Source organism: Atractosteus spatula, chromosome 15 (assembly GCF_055471065.1).
Source record: "Atractosteus spatula isolate fAtrSpa1 chromosome 15, fAtrSpa1.hap1, whole genome shotgun sequence".
Lineage (NCBI taxonomy): Eukaryota > Metazoa > Chordata > Actinopteri > Semionotiformes > Lepisosteidae > Atractosteus > Atractosteus spatula.
The window spans coordinates 20,592,557-20,616,776 of NC_142720.1; the positions used below are offsets into that span (position 1 = coordinate 20,592,557).

The 24,220-nt window shown below is 41.9% G+C and overlaps 1 protein-coding gene across 6 annotated transcripts in view; it reads left to right on the plus strand.

Annotated features, from left to right (window-relative positions):
• Positions 1-992: 992 nt before the first annotated feature.
• Positions 993-24,220, plus strand: part of ltbp1 (latent transforming growth factor beta binding protein 1) — a 102,588-nt gene continuing 79,360 nt past the window's right edge. For all 6 annotated transcript variants that reach the window (XM_088934103.1, XM_088934105.1, XM_088934104.1 and 3 more), the window contains exons 1-3: positions 993-1,424; positions 2,407-2,477; positions 9,111-9,372. In XM_088934103.1, coding sequence (XP_088790229.1) covers positions 1,069-1,424; positions 2,407-2,477; positions 9,111-9,372 — 689 coding nt within the window. In that variant the 5' untranslated portion in view covers positions 993-1,068. The remainder of the gene's footprint in view (positions 1,425-2,406; positions 2,478-9,110; positions 9,373-24,220) is intronic.

Here is a 24,220-nt window from a genome sequence, read left to right on the forward strand (position 1 = left end):
ACTGTAAGTAGCTTTTAGAACCTGTCGATATGGACGCTTTGTAAAAAAAAAGGGTAGATATGTTTACATATCCATTAACATATTTACCTTACTCCTCAGACCGTACTTTCGCACGTGGTCTGAACTTGCCTGTAATGTCTATAGTTCGTATATTGGCACTGTATTGTAAAATATGAATGTGCCTGTGTCTAATATACTATATGCTGTAATGTCTACGTGTTCCGTACCGTGAGCACATACTGTGGGTGTTGTGACTCCCCCATCTTTCGTAAGTTGTCCAATGCAACTATGTCAGCAATGTTAAGGCTCCTTTTGCACCTGTGTGGGTTTTGTGTTGAGCAGGTTGCAAATGTACCCGACTCGTACCGGCGAATAAAAGCGATCCTGCTTCTGATATGGAATTACATCTGTAAATACTGCTTTTATAACGCCGTGTGAATGTTCCTATCAATAACTTGGGTCAATAGACCATGATTAAAATTCACTATTATTATTGCTGTTGCTAGGAGCTCAGTCCGTCCTGCTGTTAAATTCGGGGGCTCAGCCCCGCTTCCCTGTTCCAATAAGACTCCTGTCCATGACGTCATGTCTGCCGGGGATTGGCTGTTGCGCACTGACAGACTCCAGCCCTGACACAGTGAAACTTTTTAAAGACTTTTCAATGTGATCTTAAGGCTCAAGTATTACGCAGACCCAGCCAGAGCGGCTATTAACATCTGCTGCTCACCTCCCCCTGTCCCTCTTTGTGATAAGACGAGCTTTATTTAGTTTTATATCCGTAAAATCTTTTTTTTCCTTTATATTTTGTATTTTATTTTGGAGTAATTTGGTAGTCTGTCAAGGGCGCTGAATATAAATGTATACCCTCAGGGAAACAGATAAAGAATATTTTTGCTTGCGTTAAAAAGACATAAAACTAAATCTTTTTTTCAGAGGTATTTTTTTAAATATATATATATATCACACGGATTCCAGTACTTTTTTTTTGAGAGGGAAGCATAAAGGATCTTTCTCAAGGAATTCTTAACTGCTTCACAGATTTCAAAGTCCTGAAGGAAACTCGTGGAAATGGCTTGGGTTAGATGGAACATTCTGCTTTCCATAGGTTTATTTGTTTCACCGGCGTTCACCTCCACAGACAAGGGCGAGTTGAGGAGATACACCACCTACGTGCTGCAGCCAGGACAGAGGGGCACGGACAGAGTGAGCTCGGTTTCGCGGACGGACGGTGTCGGGCAGCCGCGCTCTTATAACGTGGAAGTGACGGCCAGCTTCGGCGGCCAAGTCCGGACGCGCAGAATGGGAAACCAGGCGAGCCCCAGCGGGCTGCTCCGCCAGCAGCCTCAGTACACGCAGCAGCCCCGGCATGCAAGCCACAGCGCCATTCCCGCTGTCCACCAGGGCCACCAAATCCAAATATCGGGGTAAGACAAAGCGGGGGTCTCCCTTTCGGCGTCGTAACCAACTCCCAGCCTCGACACGGACCGGGAAAGCCGGCGCGACGATGCACCGCTTCGTGCGTAATCTGTAAAAGCATTTGGGGCAGTCGCGGAGCTTTCCGACGCGTAAAAAGGGGGCACAGAGACGTGCTTTTTGCACGGCCGCACGTCTGTCCGTAAATTGGGAGCCCGCCCCCCCCGCCAGGGAGTGTGACCTCTCCGGAGTTCACTGGTGGGACGAGCAGGAATTTGTCAAGAACCGAGAAGAATTTCTTAGAAAGTTTCCCAGAGTTAAAAGTTGGCTAAGTCACCCAATGAGGTGTTTTACGTCGCTTTCCATTCTGATTTTATGGAAGAACGGTAGTGTGTTGATAATACCGTTTTTAGGGATAATTCTAACGAAGCAGCAAGGTTCCCAAACGGTACCTGTTGCATGAGATCGTGTTTGGCAGGTTTAGAATGGGATAGTTTCACTCATAAGATGTTGATGAATGATTTTATATTCCAGGTATTGGGGGGCAAATGTGATCATAATGCGTTGACATAAAATTAAAAGCGGTCAAGCAAAATAAATTTAATCCAACAATGATGCACAATTGCAATCACTATACAAACTGTTGCCCTCTAGAATCCGCCTTAGACTATACATACTTACTTTTTTTTTGGACGGATTTTGATGTAAAATGCATATTTGTATGCATAACCCAATGAATTGTATCCAACAATGATCAAAAAGTACCCAGCTGTGTACTGAAGCTCTCGGGGCTTGAGACTCCAGCCCAGACGGCGAAAGTGTTTAAATTAATTCCTTGATTCACTGCAGTGACGCCTGCTGAAACGAAACGGCTGGGCTGGCGAAAGGCGTTCAGTAACGGATCAGTGAAAGTGTCCCAGTGCCCGCGGTGGAGGTGACCCGTGTCACGGCTGTTGCCCTGTGCGGTAATGTGTTCTCCGGGTGTTGTTGCAGTGTGAATGTCTGTGGAGGGCAGTGCTGTCACGGCTGGAGCAAGGGTCCCGGTTCGCTGAGGTGCACCAAGCGTGAGTATGGAATCCAGCTGCTGTCCTTGTTCACACTGGGTGACCACGGCCCTGCGGACACTGCACAGGGTCCAGTGGGGGGGGGGGAGGAATGAGATTATTATTATGCCAACAACCTCGAAGGTTTTAAGAATTCATTCGACTCCATTTGCTCTTACGATGGACCGGTTTTACAGTGTTGCGTTACCCGAAACCCATACCATCCATCCTTTTCAAACCAGTTTATCCCACCCGGAGCCTGTCGCGGCAAGCCCCGCGCACAAAGTCAGGGAGTACATCCACAGCAGGGCAGACACGGACACAAACACACGGTCGAGTCGGGATCAGTTTTCCCAGAAAACAATTCATCTATGTCTCTGGATTGGGGAGGAAGCTGGGAGCGCCCAGAGGAACACGTGAACATGGGGAGAACATACAAACTCCACACAGACAGCACCCCAGGAACTGAACCCGGGGCCCCAGCACTGTGAGGCAGCAACCACTGCAACCACTCTGCTGCCCTCGTTTGTAATTATTTTTAAATTTTATATAATTGCAATAATATGTCATTCTACTCTATTATGTAAAATGTACAAAATATTTTACAAAATCAAGTTGGTATATGTGAAATTATAATGATTGAGGTAGACGTATTGAAATTGCTGAGTTCTCCTACTGTATATTTTAGTCCTGTTGTTCACAGATAAATGACTGTTGCTGATGTACTGAATCCCCAATCCATAACTGGAAATGTTTGAATTACAGTCCTTCGCTATATTGCACTACAAGTTTTATTCAGTTATATGCAATTGAATAAAAATGAGTATTGCGAGGGAAAACCAGGGCACCCAGCTGAAAGCCACACCAACTTGGGGAGAACATACAAACTCTGGGGCCCCAATTCTGAGGCAGCAGTGCTCCACTGTGCCTGCCTGGGAATTGTCCTTTGTGGTTTAAAATTAATAGAAAAGAGTGCAGACAGGCCCAGAAGGTGGGGGACAAAGTTACAGGTCCTTGCAATTTCTGATTAGAATAATAGCTGCATTTACCATTGAAAAAGGATATGATCATAAAACGGAGTTATATATAGACACTCAGTGGGTATTTTAGCATTCATACTTTTATTTTGAAAGCCAAAAAATACTTAAAATTAATAACTAATTTATGATTATTAATTAATTCTTTGAAGATGAATACTTTTAGTTTTGAAAGATTTTCAAATCCTCTAGATCCTCTAGATCCAGGAAGCCCTTAGGGGGCAGATTTCTCCGAGTTTTATCTTTCTGGGTCCCCGTGTCATGGTTTGCCGATCATTCTCTGTGCAGTAGGTACTGGGGGGACAGAGGAAGAGTTAGCCCAGGCAGGCAGGTCCTCAGTCAAAGATCTTCTTCGCACAGACAAGGAAGTGCCTTTGGGCAAGGTCCAAATTCCTCTGGTGACAATGTCTTTATTTTAATTCCCTTTGACTCACAGTTTGTGGTTTCCTGCGGCACGTGGCAGTGGATGACTATTTAGCCTGCTCTAGATAAATAATCCTGGAGCCGTTCGGTGGCCAGGCTCAGTGTTTTGTTTCCGCTCGCAGTTGAAATTGTGTTGTAACAGCAATCAGGAAAGGAGCCTGACAGGAGCACAGCTGTCAGGTTGGATTTGCTCTACGGGTCTGTGTTGCCCCGTTCATACTGAGGTGTTTTTATGTCTGGTGAGTTCTTGGATCTTAACTGTTACACTGATTCCTAGATATATGAGGGCACGTATCTTATTTCTCCTCTGCTTCTGCTGCAGTGTTCTCAGATATAACGTAGCTCAATTGTCCCATCTGTTCACAGTGGAGTCTATGGTCTCATTTGCTCACTAATGTTTAGCAGAATCTACCCCTCCCTCCTTAAAAATGCCAAACAAAAGGGTCCTTAACAGAAAAAAGAACTCTGCTTATACTGGCACAGCTTTACTCGTAGCGGAGTTAAGCTGTGCATAAAGGGGCCTTTCAGTGTGTCAATCAATGTGATTTTTAATTTAGCTCAGGTTTAAACCAGGAACTTTGAAAGCTGTTCTCTTTTAAAGAATGACCAGCTGGACATGCAACACAGGAAGCATCCGCCACACATTGTACAATATAAGTGGAAAAACTGGTAGGTATTTAAAGTACTCCAGGGATGTTATCTAAAAGATAATTAATTAGTAAAATATGTCAGAGAGGGATGTCCTGAAAAGCTGTGATTGTTTTTTGGCAGTAATGAGCTTATTCACTGCTAAGTGTCAGGTAATTCCTTTGTGTCAAAAGATATTGTCTGTCTGACAGTGAAGGTGGTGAAAAGAGTCATTCTTTTCTGATGAATGATGTGTACAGAGTGCTTTAGGCTTTAATGCTTCTCAGTTTTGAAGCCTAGTTCTTTAAAAGAATGGTTAATTAGCTCCGTTTTCTATGCAGTGTTGAAGGAATACAGATGATATGTGATGGGATCTGGTTGCCAGAAGGTTGTTAATGCTTTCAGACTTGTTTTTAGCACACAAATTTGTAGATTTATGTCCCATTGAGAAAAAATAGGAAAATCCAATACAATCTGAGTAGTGTTGGGAAAAAAAAAACTCTGTTGATTAACATAACATTGTTGATTTGTGACTGTCAGGGTATGCTTCTGAGAATCTCAGATAAAGTGTGTGTTTTATCTGAGTGAAGAAAATGTGTGCAGTGTTGAACTGGAGGGAATCACTTGAGTTGAAAATATTCCCAGTCTGCTCCCATCAAAAGTCTGACCGAATGCAGACATCATGGCTAGACAAAACAGGACATGAAAATATTTCTGCTGCTTTTAAAGTCACTGCATTGCAGAGCTGAAGAGCCATTGAAAACGTCTTTTCCTTCCCCAGAGGGCCAAATAGGTAATCGCAGATTGTTTTGTAGTGTGCAGAACTTGGAAACTGCATGAATTCTTAAAGCACTCAGATATGGTCAAATTCTTGCAATGTTCTGTGTTTCTTCAAAGATCGCAAGAGTCTTTAAACCACAGAACAGTCAAAGATTAAAAGCCTTTGGGGTGCTCAGCAGTATTTGTACTTTTAAGAAGCTAGAGGAGAGTCATTACTGTACTGTATATGATGGAGTTACACATGCAGTGAGAAAATAGGAGAGTAATACTGCTTGGACGTGAAGATTCTTAAGCACTGACCTGCATTTTTATGGAGAACAATGATGAACACGCTACTCAAAGGTCACTGATTGGTAAAACGTAGGCAGATATACTGTACACCCCCATTTTATCCACCTTGCTGTCTTGACAGACAAGCAACCATTACAGTGCACATTGTATACAAAGCCACGGTATCTGCTGGCCATCTTTTCTTTCCTGTTTGCTTTTTGTGAGGAGCATCTTTGCCTGATGGTGGTAGAGACCATCGCTAGATCCCAGCCCCTTAATCCGAAACATTTTCTCACTCCAAGACTTCAGAAGTGTTTAGTGTCTGTGTGTTTTTGTCCACACACATACCATGCATTTCTTTCTGCTCAGAGGGCTGCGCCAAATGCGGAATAGCATGTCTAACAATCTGTGTGCTTTTTTTGGATTCATGGTATAAAAAATATGAACCGCTGTGTTTATTTAGTATCAGAGTAGAGAAATATTCCCATGTGCAACCTGATAATCTGTACATTCTGAAATATACAGTACAAAGCCACATTCTGAAAGCGCAACTTCAAAGTACTTTCCGTCTGCTGTAGTCAAACTGCTGTATTTGCACTCAAAATGTACAGTATTTGTTCTCAAACAAGTATTTTCTAATTGTGTAACGATGGCAGTTTAATGCCTTAGAAATAGTGGGTAACTATAGAATAGTCTGAATTTCTTATGTAAACCTTTGCTTATAAGATATCTGATTCTTTCTTAAAATATAATTTATTACCTTTAACTTGCTAAGGAATTCCCTACAAATAATATTCTATGAAGATGCTTTTGACATGTTTCCCCACACAATCATTTTTCACCATTTTTTCAGTTGAATCTTCAAGGATGCTGATCTTTACAGTGAGTGGGTTAGGAGTGGTGTGTAGGTTTGAGATTTAACAGCACATCAGGGATGGTCTGAACTGTTTTGAAGCGAACTGGGCAACAGGGCAAAGGTTAAGGCATGGGGTGAGTGTTCTCAGTAATGACGGCTTGTCTGGATTGGGTGAGAGGGCTTTTTTCTTGAGAGGAGGTTCTGTACTCTACTCTATACAGAGGCAGATGGATTCATTTTAAAACCTCCAAGAATCAAAGCATCGTGTTTCAAACGCACTCCTTACAGTAACGTCCAGAACACGTTCTGGCTGCACGCACAGTTCGATGTGTTTGCCAAACCAGACCAAACAAAAATAAGTCGCTCTGAAATTCTGAAGCCTTGAAATATTTTCGGTGCAGAGCAGGAGCCCTTCAAACTGGTGTCAGATAAAGCCAGCATGTTTGCTCAGCTGTGAGTCTGCAGGACTGATGGGCATGCTTGTGGTGAGGTGAGGCGTGTATAGAGAGGGAGTGCAGAGCAGAGCAGGTGTGCGATAAGAGACGTTATCATTGACATCTCACTCAGGAGCTGGCTGTGCTTCTTTCATGTATCCCTGGGGTTTGCTCCTTTCAACAGGAATGGCAGATCTGAAGCTGATAAGAATTCCTAATAATCCTCTAATCAAAAGGCAATGTCTTACTAAGAGATGATAAATCCAATGGCTCATTCCATAAGACTGTGTTTCTGCCTCATTTGCAGGCTGCTTCTTGGTAAAAGAAACATCTGCACTTTCCAGATGTAGTAACTGTATCGTATTCTTGCCTTACACATGGAATGATAATGTGACTTCTGTTCTCCTAAACTGTTCTGGGGGTGGCACGCACTGGGGCTCTGGGTTCAGTGCTGGACCTGGGGTGCTGTCTGTGTGGAGTTTGCATGTTCTCCTGTGTTTGTGTGGGTCTCCTCCCACAGTCCTTCCTAGTAGGTTAAGTGGCCTCTGGGAGAATTGGCTCTGGTGTGAGTATCTGTGTGAGTTTGGGGTGTATCCTGCCTTGTGGCTGTTGCTTGCTGGGATAGGCTCCGCCACCCCTGTGACCCTAAATTGGATGAAGCCGTTTGAAAATGGAGGAATAGAGTGTTCTGGGGAAAAAAAAAATAATTTTTTAAATAAAAAAATAATCCAGTTATTTTTTAGTTAAGTAAAAAATCCATAATCCAGTTCCTGGATTTATGTAATTCTTTTAATCAGTTCTTCCATGATTATTCCAGTTATCCCAAAGCCCCCTGTCATGAATTAATTGAAGGTATTTTTATTAATAATTCAAATGCTTTATATACTTTGTTTGTATGTTTTTTCGCTTTCCTTTTGTAAGAATCGTTTTTCATTTGGCCGTGCTGTGGATGCATTTCATGAACTGACGTTACCTTGATCACGCCATCTCAAAGGATGCATTTTCTGTCTTCATATTAAATTGGTGTCATTTGTTTGCCTGCTTCGCAGTTGGTAAAACCAAAGGAAAAAGTTAAGGGAAAGTTGGAAACAGTTTGTGCTTGCATAGCCCCCAGCATTCCTGAGTCACTGACATTTGAGTTGTGTACAAAAAGGGATATGATGCACACAGTATTACTAAGGGTCTCCCAGCTCATGGCATTGACAAATGTTTCACTGTATCTTACTGTTTCCTGTCCAGAGGACAGAGGAAATGAACAGGAGACTTCAAAACAGGGAGCTGAAGTAAATTTGTGTTTTGGACCATGTAGCCGTGAGGCTAGCTTTGTTGTTGAAGAATGGCAACCCCAGCATGAGCTGAGCTGAGCTGAGACCGCTGTAATTACAGGCTACCTGCCAGACTGCTGTAAAATCCAAGACTTCAGAGTCCACTCTCTGATGCTGTAACCTATTACACATGATGTCATTGGTGCGAATAGCAGTGTAATTGATTGCAGAGCATGTTCTAGTAAATTACTGTCAGACTACGGATTGGAAGAGGGAGCCATTCGCTATGCAGGGAACCACAGAGAAGGTATTTTTATTGGCTACTAATGATGTCGAAGAGAGCAGTACTATTTTTGACAGAAGAACCATAGCAGGTTCTATCTCTTATATAGCTAGGCATAAAAATGCAAGAATCCTATTAGTTCCAAAACACATTTGTTGATTTTGAATGCATTTCAGTAAATGTGTACAGAATCATCCCTTCTAGGCTGTGCTAATGCTCTCAGCCATTAAGAACACAAAATTTCGCCCCTTTTTACAACAGCATTACTTGTAAGATAGCTAAATCATTCTGGTTTGCTAAATGTCGGTGCATCGCAGGTTATCAAAAGAATTACAGGAAAACAAGCTAGAATTAATAGCTCCCACCAAAGCTATTGAAACAAAAACACTGATGTATCTGTTAATTCCAGGATTGTGCCATTGGTGAACGGTTGGGCTCTCCATACAATATGTTTCCTTGTCTTCCTTGTCTTCCAAATAACCTCCTGGAGATTCACTGGTCATTCTCTCTGCCCCTTCTAGTCTGTTCACAGAGCTTATTTAGCAAGCGGTTTTAAAGCGGACCTGCCTGGACTCGGCAGAGAGGGACCCGTTCTCGCCGGCCAGGGCAGGGCGTGGGCGTTTGCTGTCCCGAGCCCAGACTCACTGACACGCCCACGCGGCTCTGGTTTGTGTTGCAGCCAACTGTGTGCCACCGTGCCAGAACGGAGGAATGTGTCTACGGCCTCAGCTCTGTGTCTGCAAACCAGGAACAAAGGGGAAAGCCTGCGAGCAGAAGACCCTGCCTTCAACCCCCCCCATGTCTGGCAATGGCCACAACGCCGTGGTACCGCAGAGACCGATTCCCCAGCAGGCCTCCCCCCGCGGCCCGGCCCAGGGCCTCCCAGCCAGCTCTGCGGCCCAGATGACCCTGGCAGTGAAGCAGCAGCCCATTCCTCAACAGTAAGTCATGTATCAGTGTGTCGGTGGCGGTGCACCTGGTACTGGCCGACGAGCTGCTGCTCAGAAGGATGGTTTGCCATTTTGATAGGACATTTTCATGGAGAGGGGTGGCACGGCGATGCAGTGGTCAGCATTGCTGCATCGGAGCACTGGGGCCCTGCGTTCAGCTCCAGACCTGAGGTGCTGTCTGTGTGGAGTTTGCATGTTCTCTCCGTGTTCACGTGGGTCTCCTCCTGGTGCTCCGGTTTCCTCCCGCAGTCCAAAGCCATTCTGGTGGGTTAATCGGCTTCTGGGCAAAATTGGTCCTGGTGTGAGTGTGTGTGTCTATGTCTGCCCTGTGATGGCCTGACGTCATGCCCAGGGTGTGTCCTGCCTTCTGCCCATGGCTTGCTGGGATAGGATTCGGCTTCCCTGTAACCTGCTGGATAAAGCATTTAGAAAATGAATGGATGTTTCATAAAGCGGTGATGTAGTTTTCCTGGATTGTGTTATGATATTTTTTTATGGATACAGTTGTATAGAGACAACCGTACGATATGCATGATGTAGTACTGTATATGTATGCGTAAGATACAACTAGATACAATATAGATACAACTACTTAGAGTTCACATGTACTGTATGCTTTTTGAAGAGGTTTGCTCATAGTTCTTTTTAGTATAATGGTAAACATTTTGCCAAGTTATTTGATCAGCCTAAGGCAATCAGAAAATTAGGTGTGCATATTTTCTTGCACGTTTTCGTCTGGTGTGCCCCACAAACCATTAATGAGGCTTAGACGACAGCTGCACTTAATTATCTACACACATCCCGTTTGTATCAGTGAGGACAGTGAGGCCCTCCTCTCACAATGAGCAGGGCCAGTTAGGTGCTCACCTGGGTCAGCTGAGATTAAATACTTTCAGGTGTATTGACTGGCGCTGTCCTTTTACTTTTCCACTCCGTTTTTTTTCTTTATTTTTCTTTTCCTGTTTAACAACTAAGACTTTATCTGCAACATCAATCAAAGGTGAATGGAAACAGAGCAGAGGCCCAGAGCTTTTCAATTAAGTGTCTCGGCACATGTTGGAGTTTGAGCTCACACTGCTGTTGGCTGTAGCTTATTTTCTTTCTGAGAATTCTTCCTCTGATTGGATACAACTGAGATTCCTTCCTAGTCAACCCTGTGTGATTCAAATGCATTTAGGTTTTATGTTAGCTGTCCCTGCTGACTCTGGTGCTTGTAGCTTTTAATATAAAATATATTAATATAATAGAAATTATAGCAAGTTTGTGTGCCTTTTGACTTTGGCGAGTTCCATGTATACAGTCATATGTATTACCTAGCCTGTTCATGTGTTCTGTATTACCTAACAAAATGAAGAAAGACTATAAATCAGAGATGCCAATTCTGGCCATGTCGCTCATTTGGTTGCAAGGTGCTCATTGATCCTAGGATCGTCTCCAGTTCCTTTCTTCTGCCATTCTGACAACATGGCTAGTTACATTGTTCCACACTCCTACATCTCTCTGCGTACAAATGTGCCTCTTGTCCTCAGGTTTGTTCCTTCGTTCCCATTGTTTCTTCTTGTTTGTGTCTCATCCTTGATTCTGAAGATGTCCGCTGGGTTGACTTTTTCAGCACCTTAGATAATTTGACACCCTTGTCATTTTTTTATAAAGACTAAAGATAATCTGTAATTCTAGCATGTCAGTAGGACAGACTTCCAGATCTGTAATATTGTTTAATTTTACATTCTCAGTTTATGCAGAAGAAGTCAGATGGATTGATTCTGTGAATTCTTGAAAGATTTTCAGTCCTTGAAGTGTGCTTGTATCTTGTCTGTTCAAGTCTACAAAGAATCAGTTCTTTTAACCTGCGCCAGATTGCCCTTTCTTTAACAACACAGCATGTCCTGTTTATTACAGAAATATATTATTACTAACAATCTCCTAAATGAAGTCTTAACTAATACTGTGCACGATTTTAATATTACATCCATTAATTTAATTTATATGCTTTTAAGTCCTAACGTTCTAACATTGGTTTGAGTTTATTATTGCAAAACATATTGAAGTTCTGGATTATTCCTGGGGTCTCAGAAACTGACTGGAAACAGCCCATCCCCTCATAGTGTTAACAGACATTTCTGGAGTGTCCTTCAAGAACAGCGTAATGTAACTCTTGGATCATTAATCTCCCAGAGGCCAGTCAAGCAATTTGGACCAAAAGGGCTCCATAATGTAGTGTTTCTATCATGGTCTGTCTAAAACTTGATCTTTCACAGGATAAGATGCTTAGAGATGTTTGATTCCATAATCTGTGTAATTTTTGTGGAAAAATATACTTTTGCATTTTAAGTTGGTCAATGTGCTTCTTGCTTTAAGAGCAGTGATCAAGGAGTGATTTCACCCACTCTGAGTACACAGCTTAATAGGCCTTTGTACTGTGGGTTTTAAAGAAAAGAAAGTGTTCAATCATTTCTTCAAGTGATGAATTAGTTTATTTTGCATTCATATTTCTGAGAGTTTTTTTCTTCTTTAAAATATAATACAGCCCCACTAAAGAAATACAACATGCACAATAATGTTTAAGGTCCGTGTTACCCTGTGACATTTGTGTTATGCAGATGCAACATTTTAAAAATAATCATGGAAGAGGCATAATATATCACTTTACTTAAGTGGACCTCTTCCTTTCCTAAGACAAAGAAGGTTAATTTGACTGAAATGGTTCTCAGTGTGGCTCAGCTAGCAGTTTCGAAGGCTATGAGGTGTTTTTCTGAAATATTAACTCATCTGTTTCCCCCCTAGGCTGCAGGTGGCTTTAGGTACCAAGCTCCCTGTGTTTTCTAGCTCATGTTTTTTAACAGGGTCGATAAAAATGTAATTGAGTCTGACATTTTGCTGGCACATTTCTCTTGTGGCTCAGGTTGTGCATTGTGCATGTACTGTAGGAATTCATTTTCATGTAGAGGTGAGGCTTAATTATGCAGCTAACTTCAGGGGACAGGACCCATTTAATTTGGCAAAATCGCTTTTAACATGGGTGCAGGGCAGTGTGTGAAGGAGGGAAGGCGGTAATGCCAACTGATATCCCAGAGAAAGGCATTGTGGGAGCACAGAGTGCGTTACCTCTTCAGCACATATGAGCTGAGTGCTGACATGTCTTCATTTGCTTATGAAACTCTAAAGGAATTACATATATTTGAGTTCAGAAGAGTAAGGTTAAGAAATATTGGAAGAAATTGACAGTGTGCTCTTAACCTTTCCCTTGATGTGCTCACTGTACATGTTGCATCTCCATTGCTGGGCTATCTGTATACGTATCTGTATTATACTGGTCAAAGTGTAGTTTATGCATCAACTTCAATACAGCTTCTTAACTGAACTGCCCATTTTGTGGTTAGAACTACTGTATCTACAGAAGAGAAATCCGACAATTCAGTGATTCAGGAGTCTTTATTAAGATTTGTCTTCTGTCTGTATTAAAAGTCACTGGATAATCTTTGCCTGTTTTTAAAGACCTATTTTAGAAGCTCCCCTGGGTAAGAGATGGTAGCATTATACCACTTGTGATGTCGCTGCAGCTTAATTCAGCTCACAGGGTCTTGGTTTTGAACTACATACTGTACAAGTGGGTCCTGTTCCAAGCCCAAGTCTGTGCCACTTCCCTGTGGGAGTTACTATTAAAGTGCTCTGCAAAACGCTTGCTGGCTGGCTGGAATGGAACCCAGTGCCGCAGGAGGGGCCAACAGCGTGCTGGAGCTCGGCATCAGAGCTCGGGGCTCGTCTGAAACGCAGATTCACAGCCGAAAGGGAGCAGGAGCGGGTACTGCCGGCCAACGGGAGCTGGATCCAAGCCCCAGAGCCACGAGGAAGGCTACTGCAGAAGTCTGGAGGCCAACAAAAGCCCTCCTGTACTGTTTCGGAAAATTCTTTTTTTGCTTTGTTTTCTTTAAAAACGTTAGGAATTAGGCTATTCAAAGCAGTGGAAGAGCTGTGGTGCAGGTGGCTCTCTAGCACTCTGTTACAGAAACATCCAGAAGCCCCCAGGCTTTTATTTTAAAGTGGCCATAGCTTTACCTTTATTCATTTTATTATTATTATTATTATTTATTAAGTAATTTTCCCGGATTATTTCTAGTTTCCTAAAGTTTGAAGATTTACATGTTTTCAAAGGAAAACTGAAAAGAATACCTTCCTGAATTTAACCTCAGCTTTTCCACGTGAGCTCGTTACACAGTCAGACTGTTTCTTCATGTCCAGGAAGCTGTGTCTCCTGTTAGCGGAAGTGGTGTTTCTTCAGGTAAAGTTTTAATTCCCGTTGGTCTAATGCAGCCAGCCACTGACCAGAGAGCTACAGCAGCCCACACCAATATTATCACACACCCAGGTACATGACAGGCTGATGAAGGCTCTGTGGTGAACTGTCTCCATCAGCCGCTGCGACCTGACCTGCGCAGTCCACGGCCCACGGTCCACGGTCAATGTTTTTTAGCCAACACAGAGCCGGCCATTTGTGTGTTTATCATGTCTCAGTTACAAACCCTGCCTCCGCACACAGGGAGAGCATGAGGCCATGTGCTGTAGGCAGATGTGCCCTATCTCTAAGCCAGTCATCTTTTAACATGTCTGATAATTGTGCATTGTGCTTGGGGAGTTGCAGTCACAGTCTTTATGGAGACACATATGCAAGGACCAGGCATGTGTCCAGGACGTCTATTCTGGTAGCAAGCTGAGTGCTTTATTTTGTGAAGTATTCTGTATTTTGCAGAGGTTTTAACGTTAATTTAAAAAGCACAGGATGGAGACAATTGAGTAAAGATCATGGTATGTTAGAGTCTATTTGTTTTTGAAAGACTGAAGTAGATAAACACAAAGACAAAAAGTATTTTGACACATCTGCAAGGATGCATCTCCATTTTCTGTCTAAAAGTTACAGTATACTGCTTCATCTGTTCATATATAAACAACAATAGAACTACGTTTTAGTAGCATGTGCGAATCATTAACTATACTGTATGAAACAGTATAGAAAAATGTAAAAAATCTTACTAAGATATACACTAGTACAATACAAATACAGAGTTCTTTGGTCTAGTTTTTTCAGTACTTTGCAGCTGAATTTAGTATGTCAGTTCCCTTGAGAACTATGTATTAACATGGCCTCTGAAAGTAAATATTGTGTAGGTTCACTGATAGCTGTGTGTAAAAATGAGTACAATCAGGTTCTCATAGTATCAGCTACCAGGGTTTCCTAACTGGGGGTTAGATACCATTAAAACAGCTTTTTATAAAAAAAAACACATAATCCTTGCCAGATCATAGTGTGTAGCAGATATTTTATTGCAACTGCAATTAAATCGTATCTCCAGAGTTTAATGTTTTCCAGTTTTTGACTTCAGATTTCTAAGAAATTCTTCTTTAAGCAGCTTAAGAGCTCAGCTTACACTTTTGATTGGGTAATATTTTAAATTTACTAGACGCGCATGTACATAGCATTTTCTGGATGAAAGAAAAAAATGTCAGACTGTGAAAATAGTTTAAGAAATTGCTTTTTTGTAATATGGTTTTACAAGGCCTTGTGAACCTAGTTTCAATTGCTCTGTCGATGTGATGCTAATGCTGCTCTGTCTAATTTCTGTACATTCAAATTTCAGTGTAGTGAAGTCTAATTTTATACAGTGTTTTTCTTCATTATGATGTTATTCCCCTAATGTATCATCTATTCATTTTTAACCCTGAAATCTCAAGAAGTAGTGCTGTGAGATTTTGCTTCTGTGCACTGTGGTAAATAGTTGCTTGTGCTAGAGAGTAGGGCGAAGTATGAGTGATGGGAATAATGTGATGGTTAATTCCATTCTTCACTATAGATCAACCAGATTGGATAAAAGATAAGATATGTGAAGATAAGATATGAGATACACTGCTGATCATAATCAGGTGGCTTATCCTGTTACAGTATGCTGAGTACATATCTTACAAGGGCCTTTTTTAAACCTTGAGCCAGCTGTTCTTATCTTTTAGTAACATACTGTAATACTCAAGAATAGGCCACTTATGTGCTATGCCACAAATTTCATTGTGCTATAAATGTTAGCTTTGATGTAGAGTTGGGCACGTGTTAGAGTTTCAATATGAATTTCATGACTGATTAAAAACCAGGTCTGAACTTTAAAGATGTTGAGTTCTCCGGTCAGTTTGCGCAAGAACTTCTCGACTTGACTTGCTGGTGGCTCCAACCAGTCCCAGAATCATATTATGGGGAAGTGCTTAGCCATGACCCTTCAGCCTGTGTCAGAAAACCAGGAAAGAGATACCCTGCTCTATTCTAGGAATTGAGAGTGTGTGTATGGATAGTGTATGGTTATTTAAAAACAGTGGAATTCCAGCTATTTACAAGGCTATCAGATCCTGTTTGTTTGCGCTGCACAGAGGCCTGTTTTCCTGTCACTGAGAAGGGGAGCAGTGACAGAGGTCGGTGTCGACTGCCCGTCCTGTTCCCCTCTTTGTTCGGACTCACTGCCTTCTGACCCCTGGGAGAGACACACACACACACGTTAAAAATGTCTTCCCACTGGACTCCAAACGGACTGCACTGAGGTCTGTCTGATCTCCCACCCTCGCAGTCTCTTCCGATAAGACCCCGGCTACAGGATGGAACAGCAGATTCATCATCGAGAAGTGGTGAAGGAAGTTTGTTACGAAGTATTTTTGAAAGTGTAGACTGAATTTGTGTCCAAAAACTACAATCAATCAGATTGAGTTTTGTCAGGAATTTTTTTATTTAATTTGCAGTAAGAAATATTTTTTACACTTCTAAGTGGGTGCTCATTACCTATACTGTATATTCACACTTTTAACATTACTGCAGGGAACACACCGGTCATCTGGTATTGTCTTTAATAAGTTTGTGTCAAGGACAGTATAATATAGTTCAAGTAGGGAGCTGCGTCAGCATGTGTGGGCATGTGTGGAACAGGTAAAGGTTTATTCCATGCTGAAAAGAGAAGAAAAGATACACAACGTTTCGGCCGTGGAGCCTTCTTTGTGTGTGTTTTCAGTACAGTACAATATTTTGCCATTTTCCTTCCGTGTCTCTTTGTCATATCTAGAATTTCTCTCCCATTTACTATTTTATCTTTAAAACAGTATCATCGAATACAATATATTATGAGAAAGCGTGAATTAATTTGCAACATTCAGTTTTATTAAATTGCACATAATGGAATTAAACCTATGGTTTGTTTTAATGCATCACCCTTTTGAGAAGACTGTAGCCAACATTGGCTACAATGTTGAAGAAAACGTTCATGAATGTTTACAGACATAAATGCTAAATCATCTTTATTTTGTGTTATTTTGTTTTTTTTTGGAAACTCAGTATAGCCCAAGAATTGGATATTTTTATTTCATATTTTTCCTTGTTACTTTTGGGTATGTACTCATTTTGAAGGTTCTGACTGTGCTTTCTGTTTCAACTGCCAATAATAACTGAGCTCACAGGCGCACCATGAGAGACTCACAGAGTACTTGCTGGACACTTGGATTAAGTCATTTAGTAAACAAAGTGAATTTGTTTATTTAATCAATAATTGGTTCGTTTTCCAACGCTTTAATTGCACCTTGCATCACTTTACAAATATAGTGAAAGACAGTAAGTTCAACATTTCCAAGTTTGTCTGTGAACAACTGGACAAAATCATAACAGAACTGAGCATTTTTCTTACCTTTTTCCCAAACATGTTAATTTCAAATATACCTACAGCCTTGGTTTTGTGAAATATCTTGCGTGTTTTACATACAGTAGTAGCTATTCCATACTATTGCTATTATAAAAAATAACAAAGAATAATTACTGTACAGGGGCAGCTCAATGGCACACTGGTTAGCATTGATGCCTCACAGCACTCCGGCCCTGGGTTCAATTCCTGGGGTGCTGTCTGTGTGGAGTTTGTATGTTCTCGCCATGTTTGCGTGGGTTTCCTCTGGGTGCTCTGGTTTCCACCCACACTCAACTACACTCTGTTAGGTTAATTGGCTTCTGGGGAAATTGTTCCTAGTGTGAGTGTGTGTGTTTGTGTCTGCCCTGCGATGGACTGGCCCTGGTGTGAGTGTGTGTGTCTGTGTGTGTCCTGTGATGGACTGGCCCTGGTGCGAGTGTGTGTGTCTGTGTGTGTCCTGTGATGGACTGGCCCTGGTGCGAGTGTGTGTGTCTGTGTGTGTCCTGTGATGGACTGGCCCTGGTGCGAGTGTGTGTATCTGTGTGTGTCCTGTGATGGACTGACCCTGGTGTGAGTGTGTGTCTGTGTGTGTCCTGCGATGGACTGGCCCTGGTGTGAGTGTGTGTGTCCTGTGATGGACTGGCCCTGGTGCGAGTGTGTGTGTCTGTGTGTGTCCTGTGATGGACTGACCCTGGTGTGAGTGTGTGTCTGTGTGTGTCCTGTGATGGACTGGCCCTGGTGTGAGTGTGTGTATCTGTGTGTGTCCTATGATGGACTGACCCTGGTGTGAGTGTGTGTCTGTGTGTGTCCTGCGATGGACTGGCCCTGGTGTGAGTGTGTGTGTCCTGTGATGGACTGTCCCTGGTGTGAGTGTGTGCGCTTGTTTCTTCCCTGCGATGGATGGTGCTCTGTCCAGGGTATATCCTGCCATTGCTTGCTGGGATAGGCTGCAGCTCCCTGTATTGGATAAAGGGGTTCAAAAATGGATGGATGGAATTACTAATAGGATAAAGTGAGCACACCTTGTGTAAATATTTTGTGCCCTGTAACAAGCTACGTTAGTCATGGTCTTATGCATTTCAATACATTGCTTTAAATGACTTGCTGAAAAATGCCCTTTCTTGACCTGGGCAGCTTAGTCATCTAATAATACTTTGAGTAACTGAACTATTGTACAGTATCTATTCACTGTGATTTCACTGATTTTCAATGACTGTAATTGAAAGGCCTTTTTGCTCGTTATAGAACTTAGTTATGACTTCAGAACTACCGCTGGACTTTCTGTGCCTTTCCATGCACTCATATGATGTGATTTCTTACTATGTCACATTCTCATCTGGTTTAGAGACTCCCACTGTAGAGCCAGTAGCTGATCACAGAGCCGGCTCTATTGTGAGACTTGTGGTTTTCTGTGTCGTCTGTTAAATATCTCATTAGATATACTGTACTTTGAGCAGCTCCCCTTTAAGGGGAAGCAAACTGTTTGCACATATTGCAGTTTTAAATGTTTCTTTAACTTAAAGTACTCGCTGATTCTTGTTACATATTCTTATTCCTCATTTGACTTTATCTACAGTATTTTGGTCGGTATGGTCCGACAAACGTGTGTTTATTGCCAGTCAGAGTTGCTTGAACTTATTTTCAAGGGTGAAATGTGCTTTACAGATTTAATGTTTCAGAGCAGACTTCCCTTCTGTGTGTGGCTTTGGGAACAGCTGGCCCTTGTTTCATCTGCAATAGTAAATCTTGGAAAAGGACCTTCTCTCAATTCTTTGAGATTTTTCGGTAATGCAGAATGTGAAAGCCCTCCTTCTTGTTATTTTTTCCAGGAGACTTTATCTGTTTACGTATTGCCAGATTTCTGTTTTACAGCTGTTAGCGTGTGGCTCAGTTAATGTCTTAATGATTGTGTGTTTGAAGTGTTGTTTGATTAAAAAAAAAAGACAATCACTGCAGATGTAGAAAACACATGCATTTCGCACATTAAAAGAAAGTTAGCCTTTATCTGATTTACATTTTCTCAGATAAGAAGGAAAATGACAAACAGCTTTAGCGGTTTACAAAATATTGTACATTCAGACAGATTTGTAGGATTTAGCAAAAAGAAAACTGTTGTTATCCCAGTCAGATAACATCTTGACTCGGACTGTACAGCACCTTGAAATTCTCATGCACTTAGACTAGTTTGTTCCTTTGAAGGTCCCCTTGTGAACATGCATTGAAATTCCGCTTTTTTATTTTAATAGCATTGGAAATGTTAAGCTCAGAATTGTATTCATTGGCTGCGATTGTGACATAGTGGCAATGAAATATGCGTAACTGGTGTTTTTTTGGGGGGGTCTTGGTATAAAATATTCCCACGGGCTTTAGGAGTACAGAGCCTTATAGTCAATTGATATCTACAGCTGGTTTTTCACCTGATATTCATTTAGAGAAATAAATGCTGTGATGGATCCCTTCGATAATGCCCACAAAGTTGACAACCTTCCCCTCTGACTTTCCATGTTACTACAGTATATCAGAATTCAAACAATATACTGTATATGTATGCATTTGATGCTATATACAGTACTATATATACTATATTGTACAGTATAATCCTGTTATAATGTACTGTACAAAAGACATATGGTCATTCTTTTTCACAAAGTTTGCTGTATCTTTGTCTTAAAGGAGGCAAAGATAATTCAGAATAATTTGTTTATTTATTATAAGCACTAAATCTGGTGTGGCAGATGTTTTTTATTCCCGTAGTACACCATAGCTTTCTACCTTAATTATATTCTCATAGTTGCCTACTGTACCTACTATGCGTGTTGGTAAAACTGCTTATTTAGATGGTGTTGGGTTATTTCCAATGTTATTTATGTCGGGATAGTTTGAGAAGTCAGTTCAGCTGCTCTTCGTGTTTAGTTTGTGAATGGGTGTTGCTATTACTACTGCTTTTAGAAACCTGAACGTGGAATTTAGCTGGGTAGTTCCACACTAGCTCCTGCAGAGTTGCTAATGTACTGTAGTCCATTAGAAGGGTGACAAAAGACTGTACTATTGCTGACACAGTTTACATTTTGTAGTCAGTGTGGAGAATCAATAAAAAGGGCAAACAAAATGTAAGGACATATAGTTTCAAGAGTAGTATTTAAATCAAGCTATGTTACTGTACTGTGTGTTACAATTGTGCAGGAGAGACATAGTATAGAACGTTGTGTACAATTTCAGGCACTGCCATTCACAAAAATATGTTGCTGCTTTGGAATCAGTCTGGGGAAGAGCAACCAGACAACAGACGTCTGTTCTAAGACCCGGAATGTTTTAAACAGATTAAGATATTCTGGGTCTTAAATGAGTGTCCTGCACTGATACAAGTGTTCAAATTCTCAGAGACACACATAGGCAACCCAATGGATTTCTTCTGGATGAACAGTGAATCATGAACCAGAGAGCACAAGTGGCAGCTACATGGAAGTGCATTTAAAACCAAGGCAGTGAGGTTATTCTTTACACAAAGGCTTGTGGGAGTAGGGAACAAACTACCCAGCCATATACAGTAGCTGAAGCTTATCCCCTGGCTTTTATCAAGAAATATGTGGATCAGATTCTTCTGTTAATCAGCTAGATGAGCTGAAAGGCTGGCTCTCGTTTGCAGGATTTCTTCTGTTCTTAGGCTTCACAGGCTCAGTGGGGCTGGGCCTGTTCAGTGCTGGGATGTGAGGCATGTAAGATAAACAAGGTTCCTATGTTGCTGATCGTGCGAGTGTCGGTGGAGAGGTGTTGTATGTACTGTTCACAAATCACCCTATTCTCTGAGGTTCTCTTAAGCATGCACCGTGTTAAAAGACTTCTTCAGCTGCGGGCCAAAAATAGAAGAATCGTACTGCAGTTCATCTGGCTTGCCCTCCAGTCTCAAAACTCATCTCTGCAGCTGGGAGGGTTCTTTAGCAGCTCAAGCCATGGTATGAGAGTGCAGCCACTCTGCTGAGTATTGAGCATTAGTTAGCCACACCTTTGGAGAAGAGCCTCTCATTTGATATGCTGTAGATGTAATGCCTGCAGATCAGCGCACTTAATATAAAACACATATAAACTTCACAAACAATATATATTGTTGCAAAACATCTTGTGCTGCCAACTGGCTGCAGTGCATGAGTGCTGATGAACCTTCTTACTGAAAAGCCTAACTGGGCAATGAAAAAATACTCCCTTGTAAGTAAAAGCGTTTGTACAGTTAGCTGCCTGTAGTCTGAGCTGTATATACAGTAACTGCCAAAGAGCAACACTTGATATTCTTCTGAGGCAACTGCTCGAGGTCCCCTGTGTGTAAAGCAAGAGCGAAGTTAACCAGCTGGACTGAACCCCAGTTGAATTGAATGAAACCTGATAAGAGAAATGTTGCTTCTTTTCCAGGTTTCAAGAAAAATCTATAAAAGGAATAAAACAGTGCCATTGTCTGAACACTTCTAGTATTCTCTTAACACCTTGTGTCATCTTACTTTTAACCTTGATTTGTAACTCCACCAGACAGGGAGAACAGGAGCCCCCACCAAATGCTTTTGTCTTTATTATTTTTCCAGATACTGCCTTGTAAATTACTGCCCTGTACCCTCGAAATGCCTGGCTTGGGGCATGCTGGTCATAAACAATATCAGTTTGTCAGTGCGTCGTTCATAATATATGTTAGAATGAGGTGTCCATTTGTCTGCCTCTCTCATGCACGTCCCTTCTCAGTGGAACTAATCACTGTGTTACAGCTGGTCAGGTTAATTGCGGTTTTAGCAGCATGTGGAAAAGCTTAACATGTAGCTTACTTTCTGAAAATGTTTGGAACGCTACTCAAAAATCCTGTCAGTGTAATGCAGAAAAAAAGCATAGTATGAGTATTGTGTTAAATGAAGAGCACTGGGGGGCTGAGAAAGGCTTCTGCCTTCCACCTGTGAAGTGCTGTGTCTTGACAAGCCAAACTCTTTGGGGATCTTTTAGTTTCCCAGACAAATTGATTTGTTCACAGTTCAGAGGAGCGAGTGAGCTCATGGCCTAAGCTTACTTTGTAATCTTCGAGCTGCCAATAGCCAGACTTTAGTCGGAAACCGCGTGTGGACTCCAGGGTTTCTTCCAAAGACTCCCTCTATGAGCTTGGACTCTGACAGCTCGAAATGCCCTGTTTGGATTATTTTTAATCTTCACTGCTGTTAAACACTTCCAGGATGTATCGTCCGTGTGACAAATGAGCACACACTAGAATAAGGAGACAGGTGACCTGAGGGCTGAAATATTTGCCTTTGTTTAAATGGAAGGCTTCAGAAGCTTAGTAGGCGTTTTAGCATGTCAAGTTTTTAAACTTAATCACCTGAGGGTGTCATAAAACACAAGATCATTAAAGAACACGTTCTGCACAATTTCCAGGATTGCAGGCAGTTTCTTCACCTTGTTTACGTGCTTAAGTACTTTTCCTTTAGTTGTAATCTAACCATATGTTAATGACACAGATGTGAGCATAACAATACTATCCCCCGTTACAAAGTTTCAGGAAAAATATCTTTGTATAGTGAGTGAAATGTATTTTTGCAAGTTTTTAAAATCTTGAGCCTTTTTCAGTTACGTTCCTACGGGTGTTTTTTTTCCTCCTACGTTTCAGCATGGAATTCATCCTTCCTTGCTCCTATGCAGTATATTTGGTAGCTTCTAAAAGAAATCTGCCCATTCGAAGTTGTCTTTTGATCGCTTCCTCACTTTTCATCACGTTCCCTAAACAATTTGATTTGAGATGTCAAAACGAAGTACATTCTCAAGTTGAAAACAGTGTCATCTTTTGTTATGTTTCTGTTTCTGAGGTCTGAAAAGATCTCCTAAAGCAGTCGTGGCTTTCTGAAGTTCAGAAAGTACCCACATAGACATGTTCTTTTGTTTACTGTACGCTGTGCGTTTGACATGCCTGGAGGGTGCAGAACGTGCTGAAGTTAAATGATACCCTGGGTAACTTTTAAAAAGCCAAGTTAATTAGAGGGACAAGACCGGGCAAGACCTATGGACAAGGATTTAAATGAGACAAATCTACACAGTGGCATCAAAGGTCAGGCAAACAGCTGGCGTGGAAGCCAAGCAACAGCATTGAAAATGGAGTTCATCGTCACCCTTGTGTGTGGGATAGAGTTGAAAGGAGGGTTTTGTACAGATCTGCTGAAATTCACCCACTGTTTGAAATGAAGAGCTACAATTCACTTAAAATTGATCCTCTAAAGATATTTGCAAGCTTACTTAGCTTAGTTTAAGATTACTTTTCTAAATTGCATGCCAGATCCCAAACCATTCAGAATGCCTTAAAACACGCCTTGTTTAAATTTTCTTGCCGATGTTTTAATGCTGTAGACGCTATTCCAAAGCAGAGGCCATTGAGCTCACTTTCCTTATTTGGTTTTCTGTAGCCTAATAACCCAGGAATCCCAACAAGCTGTCTCTTAAAGTATCCCACAGAGTCCACTTCGACAGCATAGCAGGGGACTCAGTTCACACTTCCCGCGACATTTCCTGTGGTTCTGTCGTTGTTGCTCGTCAAACCGTCCCCCTGTTTGTTTTTAAAACTGCTCATTTTTTTTCAAAAGATCTGGGCCTGCAATGCCTGGAAAAATTCATTTGGACCTTCGGAAGGTGGACAGGCAGCCTTGCAGTGCAAGAGGCATTGAAACGCCTGTCGCATTCGTTTTTAACAGTGTTTTGGTGTCAGCTCCACTCCATCTCCCTCCTCCCCCCTGTCCAGGCATCACATTTAGAAGAGCTCAGTCAAAAGCATGAAGTTTTTGGATGGTGTCCCGACGATCATGCAGTATCTGGGATGCTTCACCCAGCCACATGAGAGATTAAATTCATCCTCTGGACAACATGTTGCCATCACAGGCGTTTTGGGGGCCCTAGGAAGGAAGGCTAGCGTTGCTTTGGGAGTACGAAGACCTCCAGAAACTCAAGAAAACAAACTAGCTGCCCGTTTCCTTGCCGAGACTGATTCATGTGTGTTCTTTTTTTTTCAGCTCAGTTTTGGCACACAGGGTGGGCCTGGCTGATTGACATGAGCAGGGTTCAGTAGAGGAATTGCTCATTTTGGTTGATCTCTTGGAAGGGAGTGCTTGGTATCCCCATTCTCAAGAGCCAGA